The sequence below is a fragment of the Syngnathus acus genome, chromosome 19, assembly GCF_901709675.1.
Source record: "Syngnathus acus chromosome 19, fSynAcu1.2, whole genome shotgun sequence".
Lineage (NCBI taxonomy): Eukaryota > Metazoa > Chordata > Actinopteri > Syngnathiformes > Syngnathidae > Syngnathus > Syngnathus acus.
This window is the reverse complement of record NC_051103.1, coordinates 5858016-5885530: the sequence shown is the minus strand read 5'-3', so window position 1 is coordinate 5885530 and position 27515 is coordinate 5858016. Positions and strand designations below refer to the sequence as shown.

The window sequence follows — 27515 nt, the reverse complement described above, 5'->3', positions numbered from 1 at the left end:
AATCGCATCTGAAAATTTCGGGGAAATATGAGTAAATATTTGTCGTTTTATCAAAAGATTCGAAGCGTAAAATAATGTTTGATAGATTCCACGGCACAACATAATCTCTTAAGGCGCTCTTGGATGTTCCATCGTCGTTTTTTATTTATTATTTTATTACGGGTGTAATTCCATATTTACGATCGTTGTCGTTTCACAGAATTAAAGGATAATCGTCATTGGCGCTGGGGTGAAGATCAGCTGTTTCAGCCACTTGGATCAGGGAGGAAGTGATGCATTGAAATGCCCGTAAAGAAGCTCCTCCAAAAGGGGGAAGCACAAAGAAATTGTCTACCGTAAATTTCGTTGGAGTCTCTCAACTCCCTTCGATGTCCCAACTGTACTTTTCGTGCAAATAGAATGACACGTCTGAAACGTTAAACGTTTAACTTGGCTCTGTTTTTCACGAGCGGGCTACATTTTATAAGTTCTTTTTTAGCTGCTTGCTAGCTAGGCGAGCTAATGTTGAGTTAACGCGACGAGTTTGTCACGACTTCCACTTCTTTTCTGGTCGTATCGGCCAATTTGTTATCGTTTTTATTATCACGGGTATCTAACGGGTGGGATGTTTTTCCGATTCCACACCATTGGAACTTCAGAAAAGGTAAGTTTGTGACACTGTCTTAATCGACAGACTTAGCTTAGCCGATAGCTAACTTTTAGTCTACCGAGGCAAAATCGTTCGGGCCCCAATTGGTCGCTGGATAGTTTACGTCTGTACTTGATATTATTTGCAAACTGCTTGTTTACAAACACAAACTGTTCAAAATGCTACGCTGTGTCTGGCAAACTGAAACTGTATCGCTTTGTTGCTAGGTAATTTCTGCACAACAAAAAACCCAATTTCTTAAATAAATGCACATTTATATCTACAAGCAGTATAGTACAAAAGTTATTTTTGTTCCTGATTTTACAAAAAAAACAGCGCCTGAGGCAAAACAACTTGCAGCGAGAATAGAAAATGACCTTGTAAGTTGTAACTTATTTTTCTGTTGCATTATGCTGAACTTTTTATTTAATTTACAGGGTGATTATTAAATCATAATAAATATATCAGGGTTTTTTTTTATGGCAAAAACGTGTTGAGTGGCGTTGTGATCAGTGCACTCAGGGGGGGAGATATCTGTACATGCCCAGAGCAATGCAAGTGTATCTGTGTAGCTTCCAAAACCAAACTGTGTAATATTAGCTTAGTATAATCTTGTTCAAATGCGTATGGGATTTTTGAGTAGCTGGAAAGTCTATACGGGTTCTTATGTTTTTGTTTATGACATTAGGTTGTCTTTCTGACACGGACATCAAGGTCACAATGATGGGGAAGCATAGAGAAGAGCGACTGTGATTTGTGGCCAATGCAGTGTGATGGATTGTCTGTAAGTAAGCTACGATCAAACCGTTGTGTTCATTTGCATGTTTTCTTTCACACTGATGTAATGAACATGCTGTTTTTGTCTTTCAGGGTTTGACAACTGGCAGTACAAGAACTGGATCGTGGTATATTTGGCACAGGTATTGCTAATAGGGCTGTCACGAGAGGGATTGATGTACTCGAGTTAATATATTGAGGTGGAAAATATTTGTGTGAAATACATTTTAATATCGTTGAAGGTTTGAGGGCATGTTGAGACATCCGGATGGGCCAGAGCAGAGGTGTCTAGGCGGTTCGGACGGGGACTGAAGGGTGGAGGAGGTTCGAGAGACGGGCGAGCCGGCAGAAAGACATGGGCCAGTGCATCACCAAGTGCAAGAACCCGACGTCCTCGCTCGGCAGCAAGAGTGGCGACAAGGAGAGCGGCTCCAAGTCGCACAAGAAAAGCAGCTGCATGGGTAGCGCCGGAGCCAACAAGGAGGAGGCTGGCGGCAAACCCGGCGGCGAGCTCCCCAATGGCACCAAGGCCCCGGAGGTTTCCGTGGAGACGCCCATTATCTCGGCCTTGATGGGAGAACCGCGCAAGGAGGACAGTCTAGAAGGGGACGGGCTGTCCGTTAAGCACATTGAGGAGCTCTTCTTGTGCTACAAGGACGAGCAAGAGGACGCCATCTTGGAGGAAGGCATGGAGCGCTTCTGCAACGACCTGTGCGTGGACCCGGCCGAGTTTCGCGTGCTGGTTCTCGCCTGGAAGTTCCAAGCGGCCACCATGTGCAAGTTTACAAGGTGAGATGGCGCTTTGTGGTTGGGGGGGGGTCGAGCTCGCTGGCGTTTTGTTTTACGGTAACTCAGGAAATGTATCCTGCCAATGTCGGTGTGGGCTTCATCTGAATAGAATAGCCTTCCGCTTGAGTCATGATTTTAAGCTTGGCTCTTGCGTAACCAAATCCTCAAGATAACACACACATCAACATGTTTACTGATACTTATGCACGTTAATATGTACATTTTCTTTGAATTGCACAAAGAGTGATTTCACAAATGCAGTCATTCACATTTGCAGTAAAAGCAAGAAGAAAAAATGTCATCAAAATGAATCGCCGACTCGAATGTCTGTTTCTAAAGTGACCGCTCAAAAGGAAGTGCATTTCACAATTTCTGGGAAACGGACAGCAAGGCTGTATTTGTTACCCTTTGAGTTTTAATTCTCATGCCAGAGACATTTCGTAAAAGGCAGTCAGCAGACTGTAATGCTTCAAATGCTTTTGCTCACATCATAAGCTACCACTTAAACAGGGGTGTGTAGACTTGTAGATTCCAAACACTTCCTCTGTTTGTTTCTTTGTTTCAGTAAAAAAAGCGTTTAGTTGCGTTCCTTGTGTTGACTGACTGAGTTCTTGTCCCGTGTCTGGTGTCAGGAAAGAGTTTGTGGAGGGCTGCAAGGCCATCCAGGCGGACACCCTCGAAGGCATCTGCTCCCGCTTCCCCTGCATGCTGCTGGAGGCTCAGGGCGAGGAGAACTTCAAGGACCTGTACCGCTTCACCTTCCAGTTCGGCCTGGACGCCGACGAGGGCCAGCGCTCGCTGCAGCGTGACATCGCCATCGCGCTGTGGCGCCTGGTCTTCACCCAGCACATGCCCTCCATCTTGGAGCACTGGCTGGACTTCCTGTCCGAGAACCCCTCGGGCATCCGGGGCATCTCCCGGGACACGTGGAACATGTTCCTCAACTTCACGCAGGCCATCGGGCCCGACCTGAGCAACTACAGCGAGGACGAGGCCTGGCCCAGCCTCTTCGACACTTTTGTTGAGTGGGAGATGGAGCGCAGGAAACGAGAGGAGGAACGGGCGGCGGCGCCGGGCGGAGAGGGCGCGCTCACCGAGGACGAGTGCCCGCTCAGCGCGGACAGGCTTGAAACGGGCGGTGGCCGCGGATCACAGACGTGGGGGTGCCGCTGACCCGAGAGAAACTTGGGCTTGGAAGTCAACCATCGGATGGATGTTGGTATCATCATACAGCTGAGCAGTTTTCTTGGGATGGGATTCCAGTTTTGCAGTTTTTTTTTGTTTTTTTTTAGGTTTTGGAAAGGGCTCTGTGAACTGACATTTCAAGCACTTCTATTTAAGTTATTGCTCTTCTTCCCCTTGCATTTTTTTTAAGTGACCTTTTTACTTGCACCGTGTCTGTTGAAGGCTTTGTTCAGAAACAAAAAAAAGCAAAGAGCTATAACATTTATCCCTCATTCCTGTTTTAGAAGTTACATTGGTGCCTTGAGACACGAGCCGACATTGGGATTATTTTTTTTTATTTTTAGCTTGCACGTGAGCAAAAACTTCAAATTTGAGCGCTGTTTGCTGACCCAAATTTGAATTAATCCTCTGCAAAGATTGACTAATATTTTGATTTCCAAGCATGGTCGCAGAATTGCTTTTAATTTGTATCTCAAGGCACCGTCATTTGAATCTGGTGATTACTGACGTGTTTTGTGTTTGAGAAAAAAAAAAAAAGGGAAACGTCGAATAATGTTTGGAAACGTGAGGCTCATCCCGATTAGTCTAATGTGGGTTTTATTTGCTTCTATCTTGCAGTGCTGTGACGGCGGATTAGTTGCACTTGCCTTGCCTTGGCCACTTTTGGCAAACAAAGCTACAATTATTTTCCAAGGGCATTTTCTATACGGACGGAATTCCTTTGACGTTTTCACTCACTGCAAATCCAGCTTCCGTGGTAAGAGACCCACATTTTCCGACACCCGATTTTTGCGGCGCTTCACGTTGACCCCTCGCACCTCAACGTTCCTTTCACAAAGCGGCCAAGTGTGTCAAAACACAATGACGCTGGCTTTTACTTGAAATCCCAAACGAGCTAAAGTTACCCCGAGTCTCGTCCGTTTCCAGTCAAGAAGACGCTCGCTCGATCCCTGTTGCTTTTGGAAGATGAATATTGTTTACCTCCAGGCGGTTCGGGTTTGATGGCCTGTACACAAACACGCAAAGAGTGCACAAAGTTCTAATATTGCACAAAACTATGGCATGCTGGTTGCTGTAATGTCGCTAAACTGCAATGCTGTCTGTCAGCCGCAATAAATCAATTGAAGCCCCTCACAAAGTAGATAAATAAACTAGAGTATGGAAAGCTGCTTGAGCATTTTCCCCCCAGATTAAGGACCATGTACTCACTAGTAAAATGATTTTGTTTTCATTCACAACTTTAAACAACCCTACAGGTGAAGTCAAGGACATTGCTCAATTTTCAGCTTTCCATACTCTGGCGTTAATGAGTCTGCAATTGTACTGAAAGAGGGAGACCATAACCTGATCTGTTTAGTTTACAACCACAACGGTTTTATTTCAGACCTCAGTCGATCCCTTCGTTTATATAAACTGTATTGGTTTCTAATTAATAAACAGTGTTCAACTTCTGACTATTGACGCTGGGCGTGTGTTTTGATTTGATGGCTTTTGGGGGCGTGTCGTTGACGCATGCGTCTCTCCTGATTGGTCGAGTGCCTCCTGGTAACTGGACATCACAACATAGCGGACGCACGAGGAAAAGCACTTAGCTAACTGCTAGTATTTTATTTATTTTTTTATCACCTCGACGGTAAGTTGTTCCTATAACTACATTTTGTCTGAAATGTTGAGGAATTTTATCCGGAAGGCATTCGGTTTTCATTCGGTGAGCCCTAGCGGCTAGTATCTCAGTACATTGTTAGCATGATGTGCTAACTTATTTACATTGCCGAGTGTGTCGGTTTTGATACTCCCTGTTCTTTTATAGGTTAATTAATCGTACTGTCAACCTCCGCGTGTTTAGTGTGTGTCGCTGTTTACGATTTGGCTGTGCCGCTTTTATTGACAGGGGCAGTTAAGCTTGCTAGTTACGTATTACTCAGATGTGTCCGTTTCAGCGTAACGTCATTTAATATCACAATTTAGCCACTATTGTGTTGTTAGCAGATGTTTGTGTGCTGTTGCTAGGCAGGGAAGAAAAAAAAATCTGAAGAATGCTCGACTCGGGTTGAAAATAGATGCAACCTGGAAACCAATGAAAAAGGTGTGTTTTAACAACGAATGGTTTTGTTCAGGATGCATTTATAAAGTGTAAAATGTCATGCAGCAAAATGTAATGTTTTTCAGTCTAAACTTACTTCAACAAAGAGAACACGTACTGTGATCATCACATAGGCCTATAATAAAGGCGTCTGTATAATGACACATCGTAGTTGTGTTCAGTGAAACACGGAAATTCTTTAATCGTGCTGAAAGTCACCTTTCAAAAAATGCCTAAATTAAAAGTTTCCCCACTGCAGCTTCCCATTAACGTCAACATGCGCTGAATGCAACCCCCGGGAAAGTGGAGGTCTCCCCTCGTGGTGTAACCAAGGTTAGACGGGACGGTTTGCTTTTTCCGACGGCGCCGAAACGCACCACGAGGTTATGTGGACACAGCATCTTCTCGACTGTCCGCCGCTGCACTATGGATTATAAAAACGAGGTAGGCCACGTTCCCTCGGTACAGTGTCTCATCGAGCCAAATTCGCAGCCTGTCACAGATTTATTTATGCAACACTTTCCCTTGCTGTCTGAACTGCTGGCATTTAACCACTGTTCTATGTTCCTCTTCCTTCCTTTGCTTGTCTTCTCCCTGCCCTTTGACAGATGCAGTAGCCTGTAGTAAATCACAAGTAAGGGTCTTGGGATTTTCTTTCCTTCTAATGCTGCATAGTGGTGCACGAGTATAAATGGCTGCTCCTCACAATAACATTTTAAAATAGGTTTTTGGCAGCATAAAAATGCAATGTTATCTGTTAAGTGTGTGCAACAACTGATGTCAGCCTTCCTGCCATGTTTGCATTGTGTGTGCACTTAAAGGAGACTGAAGCATGCCAAGGAAGGAAGCTCACTGCCGCTGCGGACGAGAGCGCCGATGAATATTTAATCGAGCTACAGCACAAAAACAGGTGAAGTGTCAAGGAGACGCGCATTGAATTTCACCGTGATGATGCTTAACTCCTCCGTGACTTTCGGTTTTTGATTAGAACTGCAAAAACAATGATTGGCCCTTTGTTTTGAGAAAGTTTGCATCAGAAGTATTTTTTAAAATCATTCCTCATTTTATTTCATAGTGGTGGTATGGAAAGTTCTATTGTGTTCCACAGGATCCTGAACCGCCTCAAAGCCAAATGCTCCAGAGAGATTGAACTGGAAAGACTAGAGCAAGGCTTTTCTATTTACTTCAACGGAGCCAATGCCGAGTCCTGCAAGAAGCAGCACAAAAACCCCAACCACAAGCCCGGCGCCTCCACGCCTGTTTGGAGGACTCCATGTACAGCAGGTTTGTAGTTTCTGCTCAAACAAAAACGTATCAAAACAGGCGTGACTGATTTCTGTAATGCCCTCACATGTGGGAAAGGAGAACCTCAGTCGCCAAAGCACTTTACAGCCATTTGTAGCACCGGGAGAGCAGTAAACACACTAATGCTGAAGCTGCTGTCAGCCACAGCTCACAAGTAGACACTCACGCCATTCCACCTGGCCCTTTAGAGGCACGTGCATGTTCACAGACTCTATAAAATGTTTTAATGAGTTAAAGTAATTAATAATTAACGTGCAGTATGAGTGGTACATGGGCTCCCTCTAGTGCTACTCAACAGAATGGCCGAATTAAATGTTCAAATTCTGCGATTTTTTTAAATTTAATACAGTACATGTTAGGCACAGGCAGTTCCATTTCTTTTTTTTTTTCCCAACCGTTAGTTTTTAAGTAATTATTTAGATTAGGTTATCATATTATGTAATCATCATTCATAGTCTTTATGACTATACATTTTCCATCCAGTTAGCGTGGCGCAATCACGTGCCCGGCGTACACTGAATAAATGATAGTGACAGTTATAGCCGGCAGCAGCTTTTCCATGCCCCCTCGTATGTGCAGCGGACCATCTGCATGCGTAATTGCAGAGTTCCATCTGCGCCGCACGCTCTTCATGTTCCCTTTCTCGTGCTGTGACTCATCAGCAGATGTCTGTCGAAGCGCCCACCAGCTAAGTGAAGATTTGGAGCCCGGTCACAAGAAGAGAAGCCACACCGCCCCCGGAAAAGTCCAGAGGAAAGAATGGACACAGGTACACGCCTGACATTTATCTGCACTGTTGATCCTTATGTTTTGAAATCCAACCCCGATTTTTTTTCAATGTCCACGCAGGAGAAGACAATCATAATACGGACAGAGAACGGACCGAGCTTGAAGATATGCTCAGCAAAATGCTACCCTGATGATTTTGAGACTTATGAAAGTGTAGATATGGAGGTATGATGTCCACCATTTTTTTTTTTTTTTTTTTACGGGGAGGGGCAATGTGTCAGCTGCAGCTGTCTGTACGATTTAGCGGATCTCCATCTCTGTTGTCCCCCTTACCCCCCCTCACTTTTTCAAATCCAATCCACGGCACTCGCGCAGAGCTCCAGCCCACGCTCACCTCGCGCTCTCTGCTCCCCGAGGGACAGCTGTGCGCTTTCACACTCCTTCACCTCCGGGACACACAACCAAGCAGGACAAGCCAGCCAGGAGCACGGCGAAAAAGTGCTTCTCAATCTCGAGGAAGTAAAGGTCGGTGTACAGATATGCTGAAGTAGACCATCTGTACTTGAATACTTGATGAAAACCAAAATCCCTTGTATTTAGGTTTTGAGGCGCAGCCTGGAGAACAGCATGCGGCGGAGCAGCCGCGGCTCAGCGGGCGAGGAGTCCGACGAGGAGTGGGTGGAGGAGCAAATCGAGCGCGACGAAAGCACCGAGAGTCTCGATGAACTGGGACTTGCCGTGTCGTCCTCCAAGTCTTCCTCCAATCCTCGGCCCGGCAGCACACATCGCCACTTTGACCCGGCAAACCTCATTGTCCTCGACTTTGGACCGGCACCTACAGGTGGGCCTCACGCAGTTTTGCTCCCAGCAGCCAATCAGAGCAACAAAAAATGGTGATGTCATGCAGGACGAATTAGGAATATTACATTTGAAATCTATTAACTGAAGTTACATGGGCCACCACCACTAATTACATACATTTTGGAGACTTTCAACCAAGCTTGAAATTCTTTTCTCTCCCTGTTTTTTTTTTTTTTTTTCCCCCCAGGTCGTAAACTTGAGCGTTCATTGTCTGCAAAGCGGAAGGAAAACAGTGACGCCTTCATACCCATCAAGCCGATGCTGGTCAAGAGCAAAACGTTAGACATGCCGCCTTCGAAAGACAGCTGGGGGAGTCCGAGTAAGTCAAGTTGACACACCAAATTCAATTTATATCTCAAGGTTTCACTGTTAAACCCAAATGTACATGTGTGTTTTAAGGGGCAGGAAGTCAAGCTGAGAGGCCCCTCTCAACAGCCAGGAGGGCTTTCACCGACGAGCAAGACCCGGACGAGGTCGCCAGTGGGGTGTGCGAGGCCATCCAGAGAGAAAACACGAGTCCCGATCTTTTCTCTCGCAACATGGTCAGCATTGCCCCATACGCACCCCCACCCCCGTTCACGACCTTGTACTCATTCTCACTGTATACTAGTCACTTTACGCATGTTGATGATTTTAATCCAGTGACAGATTTGGCTGGCAACTAACCCAAAAGCTTTGCGTGTGTGTGTGTGTGTCTCATTCCGCTTCACTTGATCCAGGGCAGAGGGCAGCAAATGATGAACGGCTTAGTGCATCGTAACAGCAGCAACAAAGAAGAGAGCAGTGTCAATGTGGCCATGCAGAGAATCACACTCATGGGCTCCAGGTTGGTGGGGCGGGGGGGTACATTTTTGCAAGAAACCCCACAGAGTCCCAAGAGCAAGTTGAGATGCTAACTAGTAAAGCTCCTAAATGCCATGCCACTTGAAAAACCGAGGAAAAAAAAGGTTGAAAGCGTAAAAGTGTGCTATTTATAGAAACCACGTGAATCAAAAAGTGTTTTATTTTCCCTCCTGAGCACCATGACGATGATTTGAGAGAGAAGGAAGCAGCAGATTGCCATGTTGTGTTTCAGGGAGCAGCACAGACTGCTCAAGGCCTTGGAGGAGCTGGAAAGTGCACCCACCTTCAGCATACCTCAGGGTGTCAAAACAGACTGCAGCAAACCGCCGGTGAGTTCCCAAACCTCCTTTTTGAATCACGCTGAGTCAGGAGTCCTTGACACCACCTTTGCACGTGTTGTCACAGCAGCCGAGACGCTCGTCCGACGTCCTCCCTGCCGTGTACGTCACGATGGAGCTCCTGTCCAACTGGGGCCACGAGTTGCAGGTGGGCCTGACCGAGCTGCAGTTTTTCGGGCCCGGCAACAAGAGGCTGTACGTGTCGCCGCACGACCTCGACATCAGGAACGCCGACTATCCCGGGAATCTGGCGTCGCTCGTCAATGGCAAGGCGAAGGTCGGTCTACCAGCCTCATGTGCGAACAGTTTGAGCATAGAGATTGATTATGACGTTCTATAGGTAGGTTTTAAAATTATAAATCCACAAATTGAAAACCATACGGCGTTGACTGATTTGGGTGTGTTCTGGCGGGCTTCCAGACGACCAAGGAGCGCCACATGTGGACGTGCCCCTTCCACCCTCCCATCCAGCTCTACTTCATCATCCGCAACACGGAGCGCTCTTCAGACTTTGGCATATCGCGCATCAAAATCTGGAACTACAACAGAAGCCTTAACGTGAGTACCTTGCGGCTTTCCTGTCGTTGCGCTGCCGGGCTTCGGATTGGCGTAGGTGGATGATCTATCTGCTCGGTCCCGTTACGTCAGACTGCAGTTCTTTTCAAGCAGTGGCTGTCTGAACTGCCACTCAGTCGCTCCCAAATGTGGAGCACAGAGAGATTAGCCCTGAAGATTAGTGTAAGAGGCAACGTGGTCGTGTGTCCTCTCATCCTCATTGTTGTTCATTCCGGGGTACGTATGGGTATTGGGTATTGCTTTTGCTTTTTTTTTTTTTCTTTCCTCTTAAAGATGAACAGATCCCGAGTGACCACGTCTGGTAAGGAGATATCGGTGGGAATGTTCTTGGATGCCTGTGGGTTCTCTGCCAGGAGGATCAGTCGGATTTAAGCTGGGTGTCAGCCATGGCGTTATCCATGACGCTACTTAGTGCTAGCTTGTGGCACTCATTTAGTGCTGTGTGTTGAGAAAATCCGAAGTCTTGGTTATATTTCAGTTTTGCAGTGTATGAAAGCACTATAAATAGAAGTTACTGTCATCGCCTAAAATGATGCGCCCCCCCCCCCCCTCACTTTTCTATGTTTCTTTCCAGGAAGTTGACATCGGTGCACGTCATATAAAGCTGTACCTCAACAGCACGCTGGTGTTCGAGGGCGAGCTGGAGAGGGGCTGCGGGAACCAGGTCTTCGACTACAGTAACACCATCGAGCTCCAGGACTTCCAAGCGTCAGAGTCCTTGTTTTCCAGCCCTTCATCGTCGGGATACAATCTCCGGGGCGCCAGCCCCCAACGACATGATGACAGCGGCGCGCGCCAGCACCTCACTTCTGCTCTGCCGCCGTCAGAAGCGTCAAGTCAGGATATGATGAACACTCAGGAGAGCTCGCACGCCCCCCTTCCGCCCATCTCCGCCCGGCGCTCCTCCGCGCAAAGGAACTCCTTTGACGAGCCGGCACAGACGGTCACCATGCAGCCGTCGTCTTTGCGGATGACCCCCCAGTGGCTGCAGCCCCTGAAGAGAGCCGCTCCGGAGGGGTGCGAGGCCGGCAGGGAGCGGCCGCGCTGGCTGGTGCCTCAGCAGCAGCTCGCCGAGCCCAAATCGCCATCCTCGGCCTCCGCCTCATCGACAGCGGCGTCGTTGCTTCCGGAGCTGCCGTGTAACCCCGGTCGGGTGTGCAGGGGAGGCGAGAGAGCGGCCAACGGGGCGCCGTGGAAAGCCGAATCTCTGGACCTCAACTGCGACCTGCTCGACGAGCTCGGCGAGCAAAAGCACGAGCGGCCCTTCAGCGGCCGAAGGAGTTCTTTAAGAAATCGGCAGACAGAGGAGCAACACATGAAATCAAATGCAGGTGAGGACGCCCATTGGGACATTTTTTTTTTGTTTTTTTGGGACAGATGTGGAAAAATGTCCGAACGTATGTGTACTCTGCAGAGCCGACACTATCGGCCAACGCCGGCAGGAGGCAGCGCACGCCAAGGCCCCTCGGGCACAGCCACCGGGATGACACCCTCATGGAGTCGTGGGACTCCCTCACCAAGTTCAACCAGTGCCAACGCGGCCGCATCTCCAACATGGGCTTCGAAGGGGACATATTTGACGACTTCCAGCTGCAGCGCAGCCGAGGCTCCCCCGTCAACCCCTCGGCCGCTCCCGCCAGCCCGCCTTCCTCCTCGACCGCACGGCGGTTCCCGTGCGACAGCCACGATGCGGATTCCTTCTTGGAGCAGGAGGAAGAATTTGAGATCCCGGTGCTGCCCAAGGGCCAAAGGTTGCTCATCAACATTCTGTCCACCTGGGGGGACCGCCACTACGTCGGCCTGAACGGCTTGGAAGTGTTCAGCTCCAGCGGCGAGCCCGTCCGACCCGCTCACATCAGCGCCGACCCCCCCGATATCAACATACTCCCCGCGTACGGCAAGGACCCCCGCGTGGTCTCCAACCTGACGGACGGCGTCCATCGCACACAGGACGACATGCACCTGTGGCTCGCCCCGTTCACGCCCGGCCGGAGCCACACCATCTTCCTGGACTTCGGACACACCTACCAGGTGGCCATGATCCGTGTGTGGAATTACAACAAGTCGCGCATTCACTCTTTCCGAGGTGTCAAGGAGGTGGAGATGATGCTCGACGGGAGGTGCATCTTCAGGGGCGAGATTGCCAAAGCTTCCGGGACTCTTTCGGGAGGTATCGAATTTTGTCTTTTAGTTTCAAGTCAAAACATTGGTCAAATTTAATTGCCTATAAATTGAGTCACAATTTCTTGCTGTATATTTCTCGGTGGACTGATTTTTTACCTAATTTGAACTCAGGATTGGATCAATTCGGGGACACCATTCTGTTCACTACCGACGACGACATCCTGGAGGCCATGTCCCGTTTTGACGAAACCTTCCTCGGCGAAAGCGAAGGATCGGAGAATCCGGTGCGCGAGGAGGAGCTGCACAGGCCGCGCACTGCCGACGGAGAGGGAGAGGAAAGACCTTTCACCCAGGCCGGCTTCCGAGAGGAGGACCTTGCCGTACGTTTATCATAATACTCAGTTGCCAGAAAGTTCCAATCAGGAGTGTCTTGTTTTCGAGTTTTACATGACCTTTTCTCCCAGATCAAACTTCAGCTCAACGCCACCGTGAACGAATTGGAAAACATGGAGCAAATTCCTGGGATGTACACTGGAAAGTGTGAGTGCACCTTCTGAACATTTTCACTCCATCATCTCAAATTCTCCATTTGCCCTCCCCGAATCCAAACGACGTCTCGCTTTTAACCCCCACCAGGCCTTTGTCTGGAGCTGGTATCCACGTGGGGGGACTCGCACTACATGGGCCTGACGGGCTTGGAGGTGGTCGGGAAAGACGGGGAGGGCTTACCTTTGGACCTCGGCATCATGACCGCCTCACCCAGGGACCTCAATGACCTGACCGAATACGGGCATGACTCGCGCACCCTCGATAAGTATGTCTGTATTTGTGTAAAAACTGAAGACCCTTTAAAAAATGTCAGAGGACCTCGTCACAACTCCAATGCATGAATTGCCTTTGTTTTTTTTCTTCCTAGGCTTATAGACGGCCAGAACATCACCACCGATGACCAACACATGTGGCTGATCCCTTTTTCGTATGGAGAGCCTCACACCGTGACCATCACCTTCCCTCAGGCGCAGACCATCGCTGGACTCCGCATCTGGAACTACAACAAATCGGCTGAGGACTCGTACAGAGGGGTGAGACATCATAACATCTAAGACCAGAAGGTCATGAATTATTTATTTATTTTTTTTACCTAGGTGAAGTTGGTCCACGTGATCATGGACGACCTGGCCATCTCCCCAGTTGAGGGCTTCCTTATTAGGAAAGGCCCAGGCAATTGTCACTTTGACTTTGCCCAGGAGATCCTCTTTGTGGACTACCTCCAGGCACCCGCCGACAGCAAGATTTCCGAAGAGCACCCCAGCAAGTACGAAAGCGTCCGCGTGTCTTTGTCTTATGATAAGAGAAGTTGACACAATTGACCTTGATCCACTTCAGGCGAGGCGCGAAGAAAGCAGAACAAGCCAGCATGGACTACGAAGCTCCCATCATGCCATGCGGATGTATCCTATTTAACGTGCGGTGTCGTAAAGGCACACATGACTGCAAAACTTCAATCTGTGCTATGTTGTACTCCTTGATTTTGTTTTTGTTTACCTGCCAGTCATTTTTCAGCTGCAGCTGCTAACCACCTGGGGAGACCCTTACTACATCGGCCTGAACGGCCTGGAGTTCTACAACCAGAATCATGAGAAGATCAGCCTCAGTGACAATAGTATCCTTTCATTTCAAATTGGAGATATTGTTTCCCCCTCCACTGCTAATTTAATTTCAAAATTGAATTCCGGCCTCGCCCCTGCTAAATTTATGATCTGATCCTCAACATCCGCCAGACATTGCCGCTTTCCCAGACAGTGTTAACGTACTCGACAACGTGAGCGGTGACGTGAGGACTCCGGATAAATTAATAGATGGCATCAACAGCACGCAGGATGGGAGACACATGTGGCTGGCTCCAGTGCTCCCTGGACTGGTGAGGGTGTCATTAGAAGAACGCGAAAAACTGTTTTGCTAATGTCCCTCTTGTTCGCGTGCAGGTGAACCGCGTGTACGTCATTTTTGATCAGCCGGTGACCGTATCCATGATCAAACTGTGGAACTACTCCAAGACCCCTCAGAGAGGAGTTAAGGAATTTGGGGTGAGCCTCCTAAGTTTGTTGTTATTAATCATACAGACGGGACAACGCCGAGCTTCATGTTTGTGTGTAGCTGCTGGTGGACGACCTCCTGGTGTACAACGGCGTCTTGGACAGCGTGAGCCACATCAGCCGCGGCATCGTGCCCACGTGCGACGTGGTGGTGCCTTACCACACCATCCTCTTCACCGACAACGCGTACGTCGCGCACCGCGAAAGGAACACCGTCATCAGGTCTGTGGTGCCGCTACTTTTGTGGCTGTATTTTGCAGGTGTACCTAATATTTTGGCCTCTTTACCGATTTAACGGACAGCGCAATTCATTTTGTATACGCTGCATGTCAACACGCATGTTACCCTTTTACGCACATTTTCTACTCACAGAATTCCTGCAGATTGAACTTAAAAAATAGTTACTTATTGACGCATGTAAAGAATTAGGCTAGCAGACCTTTGGTAGTTAGCCTATGCGGTTTGATTGAATAAATGTGTAATTCTCCACTTCAGCCCCCATGGCAGCAGGCACCACAAACAGTGAGTAATGCTATAGAGCGCCCCCTTGTGGTTACCCCATCACACTGAAGATTACCCCGGTGCCTTTGAATGTCCCCTCACTTGGTGATCTCCCACTCCTACCGCGCTCCAAATCCGTGTTCCCTCACCTGCTCTCCCCCATGCCTCCTACTTGGCGTCAGTATTTTGCTGAGCTTTCAACAACAAATTCACAATGGGATTCCCTTCATCTAATTTTGTCGCAGTAATTACGTGGAGGACCAGGATGTGAAGATGACTAATGAGAATCAGATTGTCCATCACAACAAGAAAAAGCAGGCAGCAGACCCAGGTGAGCGGTTTTCACCCACGTACAGTGGATAGGAAAAGTTGACACACCCCTATGCAAATGTTGCTGAGCTGCAAAACTTTATTTGGGGTTCAACAGAGACATTTTAAATGGTGGAAGATGTGTGTTGGTGGGTTGTGATTATTTTGAACGCATCCCCAGTTTTTTAATTCATGAAAAGCCTAATTTCAAATTGGCTCCCTGGCATCAAGACTCCACTAGATGGCGCCAGAGTAATACCGTTGTTAGTGTTTGTCTGATCCCAAAAAAACCCCCATTAAGGTTAACTCGGCTCACTAATAATGTGTGCGCCTCATTTCAGCTCTTCGGCCTAAAACCTGCATGACTGACATTGGGAAACACGGACAGAGGAGGTACTGATTTATGACCCACTTAAGGCTTGGAGTGGGTGAAAGCGGCTGTCTCCTTTTTTTCCACTCCATGTGACCTGCATGAGCCGCATTGAAGAGGACACGTTTTGCACTGATCACAACGGGTTTGCTGCGCACACACACGTACACACGTTTAGTGCATTCCACTTTCTGGTTGGATTACTTCTTTACAAACTGGTCAGCAGCTCCCTCAGTGCCAGGCTAAATAAACCCGTCAGACTGCTTTTCGCCAGCCTTATAATTAATGTGCCTGTACTCTGCCTGTGCAGTGTAAATACGTCAGTATAATAAATAGCCAGTCCAATTCATTATTCCCAATTTTAATCCACTGGTATGCCTAGTTTTTTGCCTAACCAAACGTAATGCTATGCACACACTTGTTGGTAGCTAGTAGTTGTTTATACACGTGGGCTCTTTGTATTGAGTATGAAACGCACATGCTTGGATCTTCAAAACTCTCTTTCCTCATACAGTGGATGTGGCAAGTTCAAATGAGGCGTTATGAAATGTTCATTTGAAACACTTTCCAGAGGTCTCAAGCTAATGCTGGATAATGTCAATTCTACAAAATATAGTCCCTTTAAAAAATAAATAAATACATATATATATATATATATATATATATATATATATATATATATTATTTATTTTTTTCGAGGAGAAATGTACAGTGTCTAAAACTACAGTTGCTCTTTTTTTTCTCGACCTGGACATTTTTAAAAACAAATTGAATTGGGCCCACTATTTGAGGAAATACGGTAAAAGTAGCTTTGTAGTGTTGTTTCGCCAAATGCTAGCTTGACGTCATGTCCAGAAGTAGTTGAAATGCAAGTGACCTTTACTAAAGTTGCTATCCAATTCTACGACTTAAAGTGACCGCAAGTCATTTGGTCAGCTTCCTTTATATTTCTCAGCTTGGATTTTCAATCAGCAACTTCTAATATGCAGTAACTACTTTTACCTCAAATTTCGACGATCTTCACTTTTACATCAGTACTTTGTCATACAATATACATTTCAAATCCGCCACCGTCATGTGGGCAAGTCTCACAAAGCCACGTTTGAGTAAATGAGCCACAAATTGTATCACTCCTTGTATATAAAATGCACTCGTATGTATTTCATTTCGGTATGTGTGACGTGAGTCATAACTCAGCATGGGGTGATGATTATTGTATGAGTGGAATTTAGTGTTTTTGGGGGGGAATAAAGCTATTTTTCTAATCTTGGCGCTGTATATGAAGTGTAGGCTTATTTCAAAGACCAATAAAATGTATATAATGTTCACTGTATGTCATTTTGTCCCCCCCAGGTAGCAGACAGTGTATGATTAAAGTGAAATAGGTATGTAGTAATATATTTATTAAGGCTCTGTTATACATTTTTTCGATATTGACTGTAAGGAATGCGCATTTTGTGTCAGTAAAGTTGCCGATGGTGCAACACATTCTCCAACCACTTTACTGTTCAACACATTCTCATCGATCAATTTTGACGGTGGTCTTCAGATTTTTCCTGGGAATGTCCCCTCTGCTCTCTGCTCGTCCCACTCCTCGACCTAAGAGACGCAATATCAAATATGACTTTTTTTTTTTTTTGCTTTGCAGTTGTAAAGTTTAATTGCACAATCCTTGATTTGGCCTCAATTTTGCATCATTTTTATCTGATAGAAAAAAATGGACTTGGCTGATTTTCACTGGACAGTGTCTGAGCCTTCTGAAGCAATTTTGAATTGATGTCTTTTTCTCTACTTTATTATAAAAATGTTCTTTACCCAGGACATAGGGCAGAGAGACTCGTAGACCCTCCGGTACCACTCGCACGGGGCATTGTCTACACCTTTTGCATCCAGAGCTTTCTGGCAGCGATGGAAGTCTATTAATAGACATTTAACAACAATACAGCGTGGCTATTAATAAGACTCATGACAAGAATATTTGTAAATATATTTGTGACCTTGAAGCCTTACCTAGATAGTTGGACCAGCAGTTCCTGGTCTGGTTCTGGTTGGGGAACCTGGCATCAAATGGAGCGGTGCGATAGTTCTCTAGTTTTTTCTTGATGTCCTCAGCCATCTTCACGTTTGTCTTTAAACAACACCATTTTTGTGAAATCCATCAACATGCCAAAAGTGCCAAAAATTTGCACTCTGGTGTTTAGATACTTTTAAGTACTTTTTATCAAAGTCTGAGCTTTTTTAACAGTACAAAAATAAAACATTGTGAAATATTTCAGCAGCTTTAGACACTATTCTGATAAATGCGGATGCACCTGTAAATTCTTGGAGGGCCAGAAAAAGTCCCCAAAATCAAAGTATTTGTATTTGGCACTGCAGACAGTTATAGCCCAAATAAATACACTGTCGAGCATGGAAAATCGCTGCCTAAAGAGCAAACCAGTCTAATTCCTCTTTATCAAAAAGTGTAGCAATAAAAATATTGCAACTACAACATGACTCATCATAAACAGCATGCAAACCATAGAATTATAAATCGAAAGTTACAAAATAATAATTAAGGTATTAGCATTAGGACACAAAAGACACGTCGGGAAATAAAAAAATAAATCTTGTATACTCTCATACATTCTCTTACATAGCATATATTTAAAAAATGCATTAAAATTACCTAAAATGTCTGTGTCTTTTGGTCTCTGCTGACTTTATGTCCGCTCGGAGGTGAAGCCTTATCGTTCTAATGAAATGATAAACGCGCGTCCCCGCAACGATGACGTGAGCGACCGTGCGGCACCACGCTGACGGTATGGCGGATAAACCGGGTCACATTGAGCCCAATCTACCGGCAGCCGGCTCCGTTAGCGACGTCATAAGGCCCACAAGGGGGTCATGGAATTCAAATTGGTTACCCCCCTTTACACTCTTTTACTGTAATTTCATATTGTCGCACAGGTCTTTGAACGTCTCCCAATACGGAAGTGCGCGACAAGTTAATATTTACGCCGCATTAGGAATTTGGTGTGTTTCCTTGTCAAAAGAGTACATTTATATGTAGTATTGGAATTCTGAGTAATTTAATGCCATACTGTAGTAGCTGAGTAATTTAATGCCATACTGTACTAGGTTTCATTAGACTGATATGAAGCCGAGTTGTACGTGACTGAAACCAACAAACATGCACAAGTTTCGCGGTCAACTGCGCATGTGCGGTAAAGTACAGTGTCCCAGCAATAACCTTTAAGGTCAACCTGTATCGCAGTTCACTTTATTTTTTTACAATATGACTATCTTGTTTTAAGCTGTGTGCGGGATGGGTGGACTCACTCGACAGTTCCAGCTGTTTAAAAATCCTTTTAATAGTAAACAAATTTTAACTTTAGGAGAAACCCCAGCTTGTCTTAGAAGAAACACAATTTCCAATATAAATATACAGCAAAACAAATATTTTCCTATGAATATAAATCTCAAATATAATGTAAATCTGACTGATAAGGCGCTACAACCACACTGCAAGAACTCACTGCCTCAGTGAATGTTGAAAATCAAACCACACAGAGCAGACCTGTAACAATCGGCGGAATAGTTCAAGTTGAAACATTCACGTTTAAGGCTGTTCTAGTATTAAATATTACAGTAATTAACCTCCACTAATCTTTGCAGCACTAGTGTGAAACAATTGCATATATCTGCACAATAATCAAGTTTTTTTTTTATATGTGGAAAAGAAACAATTGCATTGCTGAAAGAAAGTGCAAGAAGTTAAAATACAGCAAGAGTTGTGATGATTTCTCAGCAGGCAGCATGACTGTCAGGGAAAACAGCAGTTTAGACACAGACCACCTAGAATCGTTAGCCTAATACGTTATTTTTTAACTTGCCGCCACAAATGTAATAAAAATACTTGGTTACATTTGCTTTTTCCTGTTTCCTGAAGAGAGGCCAAGGCAATTACACTATCAGGCTAACCGAGTGTTATCTATTCAAATTCACAGCCTGCAAAACAAACACTTGACACAGTAGGAATGAACAGAAAAGCGCCAAAAAATCCAAACTGTCGACGGTTGATTCAGTTATCGCTGAAGCGCAGTCGGTTAAAGGCCTGTTTGATGTTGTCGTCCGTGTCGGGGGCCTCGCTGCGGCCGACGGGGAGCACCTTGCTCCCAGGCACGTCGCTCTTCAGCTTCCACTTGCTGAGAACCACCGTGCCTTCTGTGTCCTTGGCGTCGGGACCCGACAGCAGGATGAAGGCGGCGTGGCGTCCTCTCTCCATCAACGTTGCTGCCGTAAAAACACACGACTGTTGACGACCGTCATTCGACAACATGTCACCACACAACGCAATACCTTTAAATGTAACAATGTGGTCCGTCATTTTTTCAGACTCGAGCAGCACGTTGGAGTAGAGAGGATACAGCATGTAAGAACGACGTTCGCCGGGTACCTGAAAGAAGACGTACAGTTCAAATATTTCCTAACAGTGAGCAGTGTGAAGATTCTTTTTGTCACAGGAGACTTACAGAGGAGTTGGCCTGAGTGGGCAGCAGCCCCCAGAACACAAAGATGGAAATGTAGTTGGTGGTGCGTACGGAGGTGGGTCCAGGTGAATTGGCGCCGGGCAGGAGCTCCACTTCCCACAGCACGTCACCGGACTTCCCATCTAGGATCACCACCTGCGTGCAAGAGGCAAGGAGTTAAATTCCTGACCAAGCTGCAACAGGTAAAGTACAATTTTATTTGTTCTGAGGTTAGCTGTCATGAGACTTTGGGGCACAAAGTAGTACCACATCCATTTTTTTTTTTTTTTAACTTGCCCTCTTGGTGGAGTTGTCCATGTCCTCCTCAAGCGCAATATCAAGTACACCGTCTTTATTGAAGTGACCAAAGCCAGGCTCCCTAAATTGATGACATCACAGAGGGAAGGAGGGGGGGGGGGGGTACTTTTTATCTAAAATTCAAACCCGAGTCAAACTAATTATAACACAGTTGTTAAATGCAACCAAACTACTGGAATAAAAAAAAAAAAGTTGAAGTGTGATCATTTAATTCAGTTTTTTTTTTTGCAAACCACCAGAGGGCGCACAAGTGTATTGTTTGAATACAAAATAGTCACCTGAAGACTGAGGTGGTGTTGAACTTCCACAAAGGCTGCAGTGTCTTTCCATCTATTAAAACCACATCACTGCCCGTCACCAGCATCAAGTTGGATGACGGCGCCGTGTCTGTTCTCACCACACGCCTCAGCAAGTCAGACCTACATAAAAAGACGCTCGAGTGAGAACGGCTGACGTGCCATGCAAGTGCGGTCGCGGCACCTTACTCGTAAACTGGTACCGATCCAGATGCGGCCGCGGCTTCCCTCTTCATTTGTTTCTTCTCCTTGAAGCCCGCCTCAAGCCCTTCCTTGGCTTCTTTGGCAATCCTCCACAGGGCCAGTCCGTACAAGCCGGTGTCTGGAAAATACACAACCGAAATATTAGAAGCGTGCAAACAGCAAGTCAAACCTTTGCTAAGTCATTTTGCATTCTGTTGGTGTGTTGGAAAAATAATAATAGTTCACTGTATTCACAAACCGTTTTGAAGCAGCAGATACTCAGTGCCCTTCCCGCTCTTATGGAGAAGATGAGCAGATGTTTCTGTGGTGTTCAGAGCCACCGTTGATCCAATCTGGACGCCTGTCTTCCCCGAGATGAACACCAGCTGAGTCTACAGGTATAAGAAAAAGAAAGTTAGTTGGCTGTTGTTGGTGAACACAAACACACATTCATTGAGTGTAATATTATTTACCTTGGTGCTATCAGATGCCACTAAGGCTATGTCGCTGACCTTGTCCCCATCCAGATCCGGAACACTGAGCACGGGCAGGCTGCTTTGCAAACCAGGAGGCTGAGGCTGCTGCCACCTGACCTCACCTGATGACACACACACATCATGGGATGGCCGCTGTAGTGCCCACTGTTTTTTCACTCAACCTCTCCATTTAAAGGTGATCACCATTACCTTTGGATTTATCCAGCGCTGACAGCCGGTCGGAATGGAACAGCAGACAGTCCCATTCCTCTCCCGTCTTTGTGTCCAGGCCACACTGGGCCCAGTGGAAGTCGGGATCCAGCGGGCGCGCCCACAGGGTTTCTCCGTCTGTCCCATCCACTGCCATCATGAACACACATGGTGACGGCAGACCTGCGGAAAATCCCAAAGTAATTATTGTTCTCTCATTTGTCATCTTTGAATTGTTAATTTCAATCATTTAGACTATAAGAGCTCATCTTACCCGCATTCCCGCATGTATTGTTCAGACTAACTTCGGTGCTCTTGACCACGAGCAGGACATCCTTCACCTTGTCTTTGCTCGTATCTTCAAACACTAAAACGTCATACGTTTCTACGGCAAAAGAGAAGATCATTGACTCCCAAATTATTATACCATCAATAATTGAGAATATACACACCCGCGTCAATAAATGTCCTATTCCAGGAAGCAAGATACTGCGGTCTGACAGGGCAGGGGATAATAAAGGAGAAGGCAAAGACCACTATGAGGCAGAGGAACAAGGCGAGGAAGAAGACGGCCGTCCGCCAGTGGGTGAGTTTGGAAAGCCCCAGCACTTCCTTGCAGCCTCGCTTGAGTTCCGTCGCTGGCGGCGCTGCCGTCTCCACGCCGTCTTCTCCGCTCTTCAGGGGATCACCCTCAGTGGGACTGTCCGTCGTCTCCATTGTCCTATTGGTGCATCACTGCACAAATCTGAGACAAGCAAAATTAATTTCGTCAAGCTGTGGCATTGCATCAACACTGCCGTTAAATAATAACCAAGGCCTATGTGGCATTTCCAGCTATTTCTGCTGCGTCTACCTTTGTAAATGTGAGCCTATTGATGCAAGCCAACGGTTACTCCAGATGCTTCTAAGGACAACAAGCTAGGACTAGCTCAACCAGTATTTATAATACTCACAGGGGTACAAGAGATCAATTGTTTCATATTGCACATTTGGAATACCTAGTTAGTAGAAAAGCTGCTCTGGTGATAAATCATTGACTGCACGGCAACGAGACTCGTTTTGTGGAGTTTTTAGCTTGGAAAAGTTGTCGTCTCTACAGTTGGTTAACTTGTTGAGCAAAATCGCCAAGGTTTCCCTGCCTTCTTTGCCGCACGACAGCTGCAATACGAGTAACCACGAAAGGTTCCGTCATATAAACGAGAATTTAGTTGAAATCGATATGTTTTGACTCACCTTCAAGCGTCGTCTCGCGAATGTTTAGCTCAAAGACAGGCTTGTCACTTGAACCCAAGCAGGAAAACATAAAAAAAATCACTCCACTCTGTATTTTAACCCCGAATTTGTCTATCGGGCAGGACGTGCTATTGCGGTTATTATAAAAACTTAAAGATTCATGATAATGTATATTTGTCAATCATATTAATTCAAACTGCCAAATTGTAAATTTCTAGGGCAACGCCTTACACAATTAATCGGTAGATCTGTTTTACAGATGTTGCCTGAAAGCAAAATTAGGACAAAAATAAAAGGCGGTTCCAAAGCGCCGCTTTGATTGGATGAAAGTACACACAGCAAGCTCCAGTTTGATTGGACAATATTCCTGTTCTCGCACGCTTCTATTGGTCAATCTCGCGGAACTTGGACACGGGATTTGACGTGATTTCCCCTATTAAAAAAAAAAACTCGAGAACGTCTGGTAACGGCGATGCTCGACCGAATGTCTGTTTTTCACATCTACAATTAATTGGAAAGCACCATTTTTTACCCGCTTTTTAGTTTTCGACGAAAGAGTCAGCAACAATGTCCGCCCAAGCTCAAATGCGAGCTTTGCTCGACCAGCTGATGGGAACGGCGAGGGATGGTGAGTCGCCGTTTGCATGCTAGGCTAGCCCAGTTAGCTTGAGCGCGCTAGCCAAGATGGAGCTAGTGGTGAGGCAGGCTTGTGTTGGCTTGTGATGGGCAGGCCTGCGTGAATGCAAACAAGGGCTCAACTTCATGTCTACCTGCGTACGTCACACGGTTTCATGTTTGTATCCATGGAGCTTGTCTTTTTCAATAAAACCGAGTTATCAATAACGACCCCCTGCCGTATTATATATATATATTTGTTTTTTCCAGCTATGGCTAGTTTCAATTGGCTTACGTTGGAGCGCGAGAGAGACCGAACACTTGTAAAACTGACAAAAATGTGAACGTATGGATTAGAAAATAGTTAAAATTAGATTCAAAGTGTCACGATTTTACTCCTTATAGTGATTTTATACTCCAATAACGATATGTATCATGTTTTTCCTTGAAATTAATAGACATTTTTTCTCCATTTATTTATTTATTTATCAAATACATATGTAGACTACACACTCTATATTGCACACCTCTAGACAAAAGTAAGAAACTAAGCAGAGGGTCTGGTCTATTCTTCTATAAAGCCATCCAAAGGATGGTCACAGATACTTCAGTAGAATGTACGAATGACCTAATTGTTTCGAATTGAGTACAAGTGCTAACACTTGACTTGAGTACTTGCTGATGAGCTATTACAGATACTTGATGAGGCCATTACATCTGGTAGTTGGTCATAAAGAAAAATTGTTAGTTTCTATCAAGCCGATGAAGAATACCAGTGTAGCATCGGATTTTGCGTCAGATTGAAATGAAATAAAAATGGAATTATCCACCATTTGGATACAAACATCACCACAGAAATTTCTTGCTGAGTCTCACAGTAGGCTTAAAGCACATTGCTGGCCTGCGTTCTTAAAATGGAGATTCACCCTAACAGTCACACATGTGGGTTGTCGTCATAAGTGTTAATGAATGTGTGTGTGTGTGCGTGTGATGAAATTATCAGCAAATTCTTCCCATGCCTATGTTGCATACAAACTGAACAATTGTGGCCCCTTTATTTTATTCATTAAGGTTCAGTGTATCTTTGCCAGCCTACATCAATCTGCAAAGGAGTTGCAGAAAAGCCTCATGTTCATCGAGCCGTGAGTCACACATAATTTTTAAAGCTGTTATGATCAATATCCAAACAGTATATGTTTGCCTATCGGAAGTCATTGTAGCCTGTTTTTTTTTAAGGTATGAAATTTGGTGTAGTGCTAAGCTGCTATCTGGTCACGCTGAATGAACACTTAAAAAAAACACTTCTCAGCAGAAACCAGTTGACATCTTTTTTATTTATTTTTTTACTCAGACGAGACAAACACTTTACACACGTCATTTTCGCTCTGACTCTTGTATGACTCCCAACTTCTTACCACAGGTTTGGCAAGAAAACTGTTCCCTTTTTTACTTTCCCACAGCCGGTTTAAAATTCTGCAGCTGAAGGCTTGAAGATGCAGAAGGGTACAGTATGTGGTGCAGATCGCAGTGTGTATAAACCTACTTTCTGTCAATGTTTCATGTCTGTGGATGGCTCGGCCGGGAATACGTGATTTGCATTTGTAACCTATGTGTTGACGTGCCACGTAAAACATACCGAATGATGCCCATGAGGACACAGAGCCTTAAAACAAGCTCAACTGAGACTTGAGGTTCTGCTCTTGTGATGTAATCTTTGAGGCCTGGGTAAGTCACAATGAGGCCACACATTGCCTCGTGTAACTTCACACTTACGCCAACAGAGGCAAAGTTTCTTCATGAATTACTCATTTGACACGCTAATGACCAAGACGACGTTCTTGTGGTAGTTTTGGGCTCAGACCGAGCAAAGGCAGCTATTGTGACGCGGGTGCTATACATTGTAAACGAGGAAGTCAGATAAGCTGAAGCTTGGCCCTTATTAGTACATGAGGTTTTTCTCACAGGATGCCTTCTGGACTCTTTCAGGGGACGAGACGCGGCAGAGGGTCAAGTACTCGGACGAGCGAGTCTGCAAAAGTCACCTCCTCGACTGCTGTCCGCATGACATCCTGTCTGGAACCGTAAGTGTCGAGATTTTTGTTGTCATGCCCAGTTTAAATTGATTCTTAAGCGTGCGTGTTGTATATTTAGCGCATGGACCTGGGAGAGTGCACCAAGATCCACGACCTGGCGCTTCGAGCAGACTATGAAATTGCCTCCAAGGAGCGAGAGCTCTTTTTTGAGCTGGATGTAAGTGACGTCGGCACAAGGAAAATAACTCTCCGCGCACGTCTTGTTTCTTTTGTTCCGTTTTGCTTTTAATATGACCGACCTGTGGCTCCGCTCCTTCCAAAGGCCGTCGATCACTTGGAGTCCTTCATCGCCGACTGCGACCGCAGAACGGAACTGGCCAAGAAACGTCTGGCCGAGACTCAAGAGGAGATCAGTGCTGAAGTGGCGGCCAAGGTGTGTTTTGAAATAAAAAAAGTAGTGCGGTGTCAGGTTTTGTCAGTCTTACTCAAGCTGCTGTTAATGGGTGCCGCAGGCGGAGAAGGTCCACGAGTTGAACGAGGAAATTGGAAAGCTCCTGGCAAAGGCCGAGCAACTCGGAGCGGAGGGAAACGTGGAGGAATCCCAGAAGGTGCTACAGGAAGTGGAGAAGGTCCGCAGTAGGAAGAAGGATGCAGAGGTGAGGCCGTGGCGGTTTTCAAATCAAATGCATGTTTTGCAATAAATCAACTGATATGAATTTCTGCTTCCGCTCCCGCGTTCCCATCTTTGCGTCGTCTTCCAGGAGGAATACAGAAACTCCATGCCGGCCTCCAGTTTCCAACAGCAAAAGCTTCGCGTTTGCGAGGTGTGCTCGGCGTATCTGGGCCTCCACGACAATGACCGCCGTCTGGCCGACCACTTTGGCGGCAAGCTCCACCTGGGCTTCATCCAGATCAGAGAGAAGCTGGACCAGCTCAAGGTGCGTGTGTGCCCGTGAAGCTCTTCACGTTACTCAAGAAGACTCCTTTCATGAAGTCGCAACTTTTCTCGTCATCAGAAAACCGTTGTGGACAAGCAGGAAAAGCGAAACCAGGATCGGCTCAAGAGACGGGAAGAAAGGGAGAAGGAGGAAAAGATGAAAAAGCGGTAAGGGAGTGTGTGCCAAGGTTACAATGGCTTTGCGCTCTTTGCATACTTTATTCTTCTTGAACTTCTTTGTGTTCTCTTCCTAGGACGAGATCCCGCAGCAGGGAACATAAAAGGTAAGCGACTCAAAGAAATCCCGCTTGGACAGGAATGGCTTGTTCTCAAACGACTTTTTTTTAGGTCTGGTTCTCGCGACCGGAGGAGGCGCCGCTCGCGCTCCTCGTCCCGAGACAAGCGCCGCTCGCGCTCTCGCTCCAGGGACAGGAAGAGGCGACAGAGGTCCCGCTCCCGAAGCCGAGGCCAACGTCACAGCCACGAGCACGGCTCCAGACACAAGTACAACCCATCTCAACTTTTAATGATCTTTTTGAGGTTGGTGGCCAACTATTAAAATCCTTTGCTGGCAGGTCATCCAGAGACCGCGAGCACTCGTCCAGAGACAAGTCGCAAGGCCGCGAGCGGCGGGACGGCGTCAACGGCCGGTCGGACTCTCGCAGAGCAGATGACAGAGAAGACCCGTGAAGGCCAACGTCCATCTCACATAACACCCACCACCTTGTTGTCCGTTTGTGTTCTTATAGTCCCCTAGACTCGTTTTTCTTTACTTTGACTCACAAAAAAAAAAATCTCCATTCAATATTAAATCTCTCATATGTCAAGCCACCTTTTGTTACACCTCCGTAATTTGGTGGCCTTCCTATATCCAATGAACAGTGACGTCAGAGACCTCATACATTTGTCAATATTATTTTAATTTGTTTCTTTTACGATACAGGATCTGACTATGGAATGTGTGCTTTAGTTTACTGTTCTTTTGTTCAAATTTTTAGAAACACCCTTAAGTCCCTTCACACCTCACCCATGTTTTCTCCTCCAGTGTAGTCTAATTTCTTTTCAAGGGGGGCAGTACGTACTGAGTAAATTAAAAAGTGGTTGAGCGGGGGTTAAAAAAAAAAAAATAATTGTTGGAAATGTTTGCGAGTTAGTCATTTGTTAACTGATTTCAAAATCCAAACATTCA

At 46.1% G+C, this 27515-nt stretch overlaps 5 protein-coding genes across 14 annotated transcripts; 3 read left to right on the top strand and 2 right to left on the bottom strand.

Annotated features, from left to right (window-relative positions):
• The first annotated feature begins 161 nt into the window (after nucleotides 1-161).
• Nucleotides 162-4833, top strand: dcun1d3 (defective in cullin neddylation 1 domain containing 3). 2 transcript variants are annotated; one of them, XM_037277459.1, is made up of 5 exons: nucleotides 162-643; nucleotides 1343-1412; nucleotides 1499-1548; nucleotides 1648-2194; nucleotides 2827-4833. In XM_037277459.1, exons 4-5 carry the CDS (start codon nucleotides 1761-1763, stop codon nucleotides 3365-3367), a joined length of 975 nt encoding a protein of 324 aa, XP_037133354.1. In that variant the 5' UTR covers nucleotides 162-643; nucleotides 1343-1412; nucleotides 1499-1548; nucleotides 1648-1760; the 3' UTR covers nucleotides 3368-4833. The 2 variants fall into 2 exon arrangements, with proteins under 2 accessions (XP_037133354.1, XP_037133353.1); XM_037277458.1 differs by having other exon boundaries at nucleotides 170-643; nucleotides 1317-1412.
• Nucleotides 4834-4893: 60 nt separating this feature from the next.
• On the top strand, nucleotides 4894-15998 carry LOC119137867 (katanin-interacting protein). Of its 5 annotated transcripts, none has more exons than XM_037277420.1 (29): nucleotides 4894-5012; nucleotides 5722-5906; nucleotides 6284-6372; nucleotides 6571-6746; nucleotides 7433-7536; nucleotides 7617-7721; nucleotides 7872-8021; nucleotides 8097-8337; nucleotides 8545-8676; nucleotides 8757-8899; nucleotides 9077-9183; nucleotides 9433-9529; nucleotides 9606-9815; nucleotides 9959-10096; nucleotides 10689-11445; nucleotides 11529-12284; nucleotides 12410-12618; nucleotides 12703-12778; nucleotides 12875-13052; nucleotides 13155-13320; nucleotides 13384-13553; nucleotides 13625-13689; nucleotides 13791-13901; nucleotides 14020-14159; nucleotides 14224-14325; nucleotides 14396-14556; nucleotides 14830-14856; nucleotides 15081-15166; nucleotides 15486-15998. In XM_037277420.1, the coding sequence occupies exons 2-29, from the start codon at nucleotides 5889-5891 to the stop codon at nucleotides 15542-15544; spliced, it is 4773 nt and encodes a 1590-aa protein (XP_037133315.1). In that variant the 5' UTR covers nucleotides 4894-5012; nucleotides 5722-5888; the 3' UTR covers nucleotides 15545-15998. The 5 variants fall into 5 exon arrangements, with proteins under 5 accessions (XP_037133315.1, XP_037133316.1, XP_037133313.1 ...); XM_037277421.1 differs by having other exon boundaries at nucleotides 7430-7536; nucleotides 9609-9815; XM_037277418.1 differs by having other exon boundaries at nucleotides 7430-7536.
• An 898-nt stretch (nucleotides 15999-16896) lies between these two features.
• On the bottom strand, nucleotides 16897-18353 carry LOC119137881 (cytochrome c oxidase subunit 6B1). The gene is made up of 4 exons (XM_037277460.1): nucleotides 18183-18353; nucleotides 17525-17642; nucleotides 17330-17430; nucleotides 16897-17113 (listed from the first exon to the last, which is right to left on the bottom strand). The coding sequence occupies exons 2-4, from the start codon at nucleotides 17628-17630 to the stop codon at nucleotides 17060-17062; spliced, it is 261 nt and encodes an 86-aa protein (XP_037133355.1). The 5' UTR covers nucleotides 17631-17642; nucleotides 18183-18353; the 3' UTR covers nucleotides 16897-17059.
• Nucleotides 18354-18849: 496 nt separating this feature from the next.
• fam234a (family with sequence similarity 234 member A) lies at nucleotides 18850-23032 on the bottom strand. Of its 2 annotated transcripts, XM_037277448.1 has the most exons (13): nucleotides 22742-22831; nucleotides 22507-22666; nucleotides 21961-22253; nucleotides 21783-21893; nucleotides 21509-21691; nucleotides 21296-21420; nucleotides 21082-21214; nucleotides 20829-20961; nucleotides 20622-20762; nucleotides 20323-20404; nucleotides 20029-20181; nucleotides 19856-19952; nucleotides 18850-19789 (listed from the first exon to the last, which is right to left on the bottom strand). In XM_037277448.1, the coding sequence occupies exons 3-13, from the start codon at nucleotides 22223-22225 to the stop codon at nucleotides 19578-19580; spliced, it is 1635 nt and encodes a 544-aa protein (XP_037133343.1). In that variant the 5' UTR covers nucleotides 22226-22253; nucleotides 22507-22666; nucleotides 22742-22831; the 3' UTR covers nucleotides 18850-19577. The 2 variants fall into 2 exon arrangements, with proteins under 2 accessions (XP_037133343.1, XP_037133342.1); XM_037277447.1 differs by lacking the exon at nucleotides 22507-22666 and having other exon boundaries at nucleotides 22742-23032.
• A 130-nt stretch (nucleotides 23033-23162) lies between these two features.
• On the top strand, nucleotides 23163-27440 carry luc7l (LUC7-like (S. cerevisiae)). Of its 4 annotated transcripts, XM_037277456.1 has the most exons (11): nucleotides 23216-23369; nucleotides 24428-24498; nucleotides 25343-25437; nucleotides 25508-25606; nucleotides 25712-25822; nucleotides 25902-26045; nucleotides 26151-26327; nucleotides 26406-26494; nucleotides 26581-26610; nucleotides 26675-26830; nucleotides 26902-27440. In XM_037277456.1, the coding sequence occupies exons 4-11, from the start codon at nucleotides 25511-25513 to the stop codon at nucleotides 27014-27016; spliced, it is 918 nt and encodes a 305-aa protein (XP_037133351.1). In that variant the 5' UTR covers nucleotides 23216-23369; nucleotides 24428-24498; nucleotides 25343-25437; nucleotides 25508-25510; the 3' UTR covers nucleotides 27017-27440. The 4 variants fall into 4 exon arrangements, with proteins under 4 accessions (XP_037133348.1, XP_037133351.1, XP_037133349.1 ...); XM_037277453.1 differs by lacking the exon at nucleotides 24428-24498 and having other exon boundaries at nucleotides 23163-23369; XM_037277454.1 differs by having other exon boundaries at nucleotides 23292-23369; nucleotides 24428-25437.
• The last annotated feature ends 75 nt before the right edge of the window (nucleotides 27441-27515 follow it).

What these genes read in the sequence shown, in the direction of transcription:
- fam234a (XM_037277447.1), bottom strand. Translation starts at nt 22,225, where the DNA reads ATGGAGACGACGGACAGTCCCACTGAGGGTGATCCCCTGAAGAGCGGA. An exon ending in CCACTCAGGCCAACTCCTCT is followed by an intron (nt 19,953 to 20,028) that starts GTAAGTCTCCTG and finishes GTCTTCTTTCAG; the next exon opens with GTACCCGGCGAACGTCGTTC. An exon ending in CCACATTGTTACATTTAAAG is followed by an intron (nt 19,790 to 19,855) that starts GTATTGCGTTGT and finishes TTTTTACGGCAG; the next exon opens with CAACGTTGATGGAGAGAGGA.
- LOC119137881 (XM_037277460.1), bottom strand. Translation starts at nt 17,630, where the DNA reads ATGGCTGAGGACATCAAGAAAAAACTAGAGAACTATCGCACCGCTCCA. An exon ending in CTGCTGGTCCAACTATCTAG is followed by an intron (nt 17,431 to 17,524) that starts GTAAGGCTTCAA and finishes GTCTATTAATAG; the next exon opens with ACTTCCATCGCTGCCAGAAA. An exon ending in CTCTCTGCCCTATGTCCTGG is followed by an intron (nt 17,114 to 17,329) that starts GTAAAGAACATT and finishes TGCGTCTCTTAG; the next exon opens with GTCGAGGAGTGGGACGAGCA.
- luc7l (XM_037277453.1), top strand. Translation starts at nt 23,309, where the DNA reads ATGTCCGCCCAAGCTCAAATGCGAGCTTTGCTCGACCAGCTGATGGGA. An exon ending in ATGACATCCTGTCTGGAACC is followed by an intron (nt 25,438 to 25,507) that starts GTAAGTGTCGAG and finishes TTGTATATTTAG; the next exon opens with CGCATGGACCTGGGAGAGTG. An exon ending in AGCTCTTTTTTGAGCTGGAT is followed by an intron (nt 25,607 to 25,711) that starts GTAAGTGACGTC and finishes CTCCTTCCAAAG; the next exon opens with GCCGTCGATCACTTGGAGTC.
- LOC119137867 (XM_037277418.1), top strand. An exon ending in AGAGGAAAGAATGGACACAG is followed by an intron (nt 7,537 to 7,616) that starts GTACACGCCTGA and finishes ATGTCCACGCAG; the next exon opens with GAGAAGACAATCATAATACG. An exon ending in TGGGATGTACACTGGAAAGT is followed by an intron (nt 12,779 to 12,874) that starts GTGAGTGCACCT and finishes AACCCCCACCAG; the next exon opens with GCCTTTGTCTGGAGCTGGTA.
- dcun1d3 (XM_037277459.1), top strand. Translation starts at nt 1,761, where the DNA reads ATGGGCCAGTGCATCACCAAGTGCAAGAACCCGACGTCCTCGCTCGGC. An exon ending in ACCATGTGCAAGTTTACAAG is followed by an intron (nt 2,195 to 2,826) that starts GTGAGATGGCGC and finishes GTCTGGTGTCAG; the next exon opens with GAAAGAGTTTGTGGAGGGCT.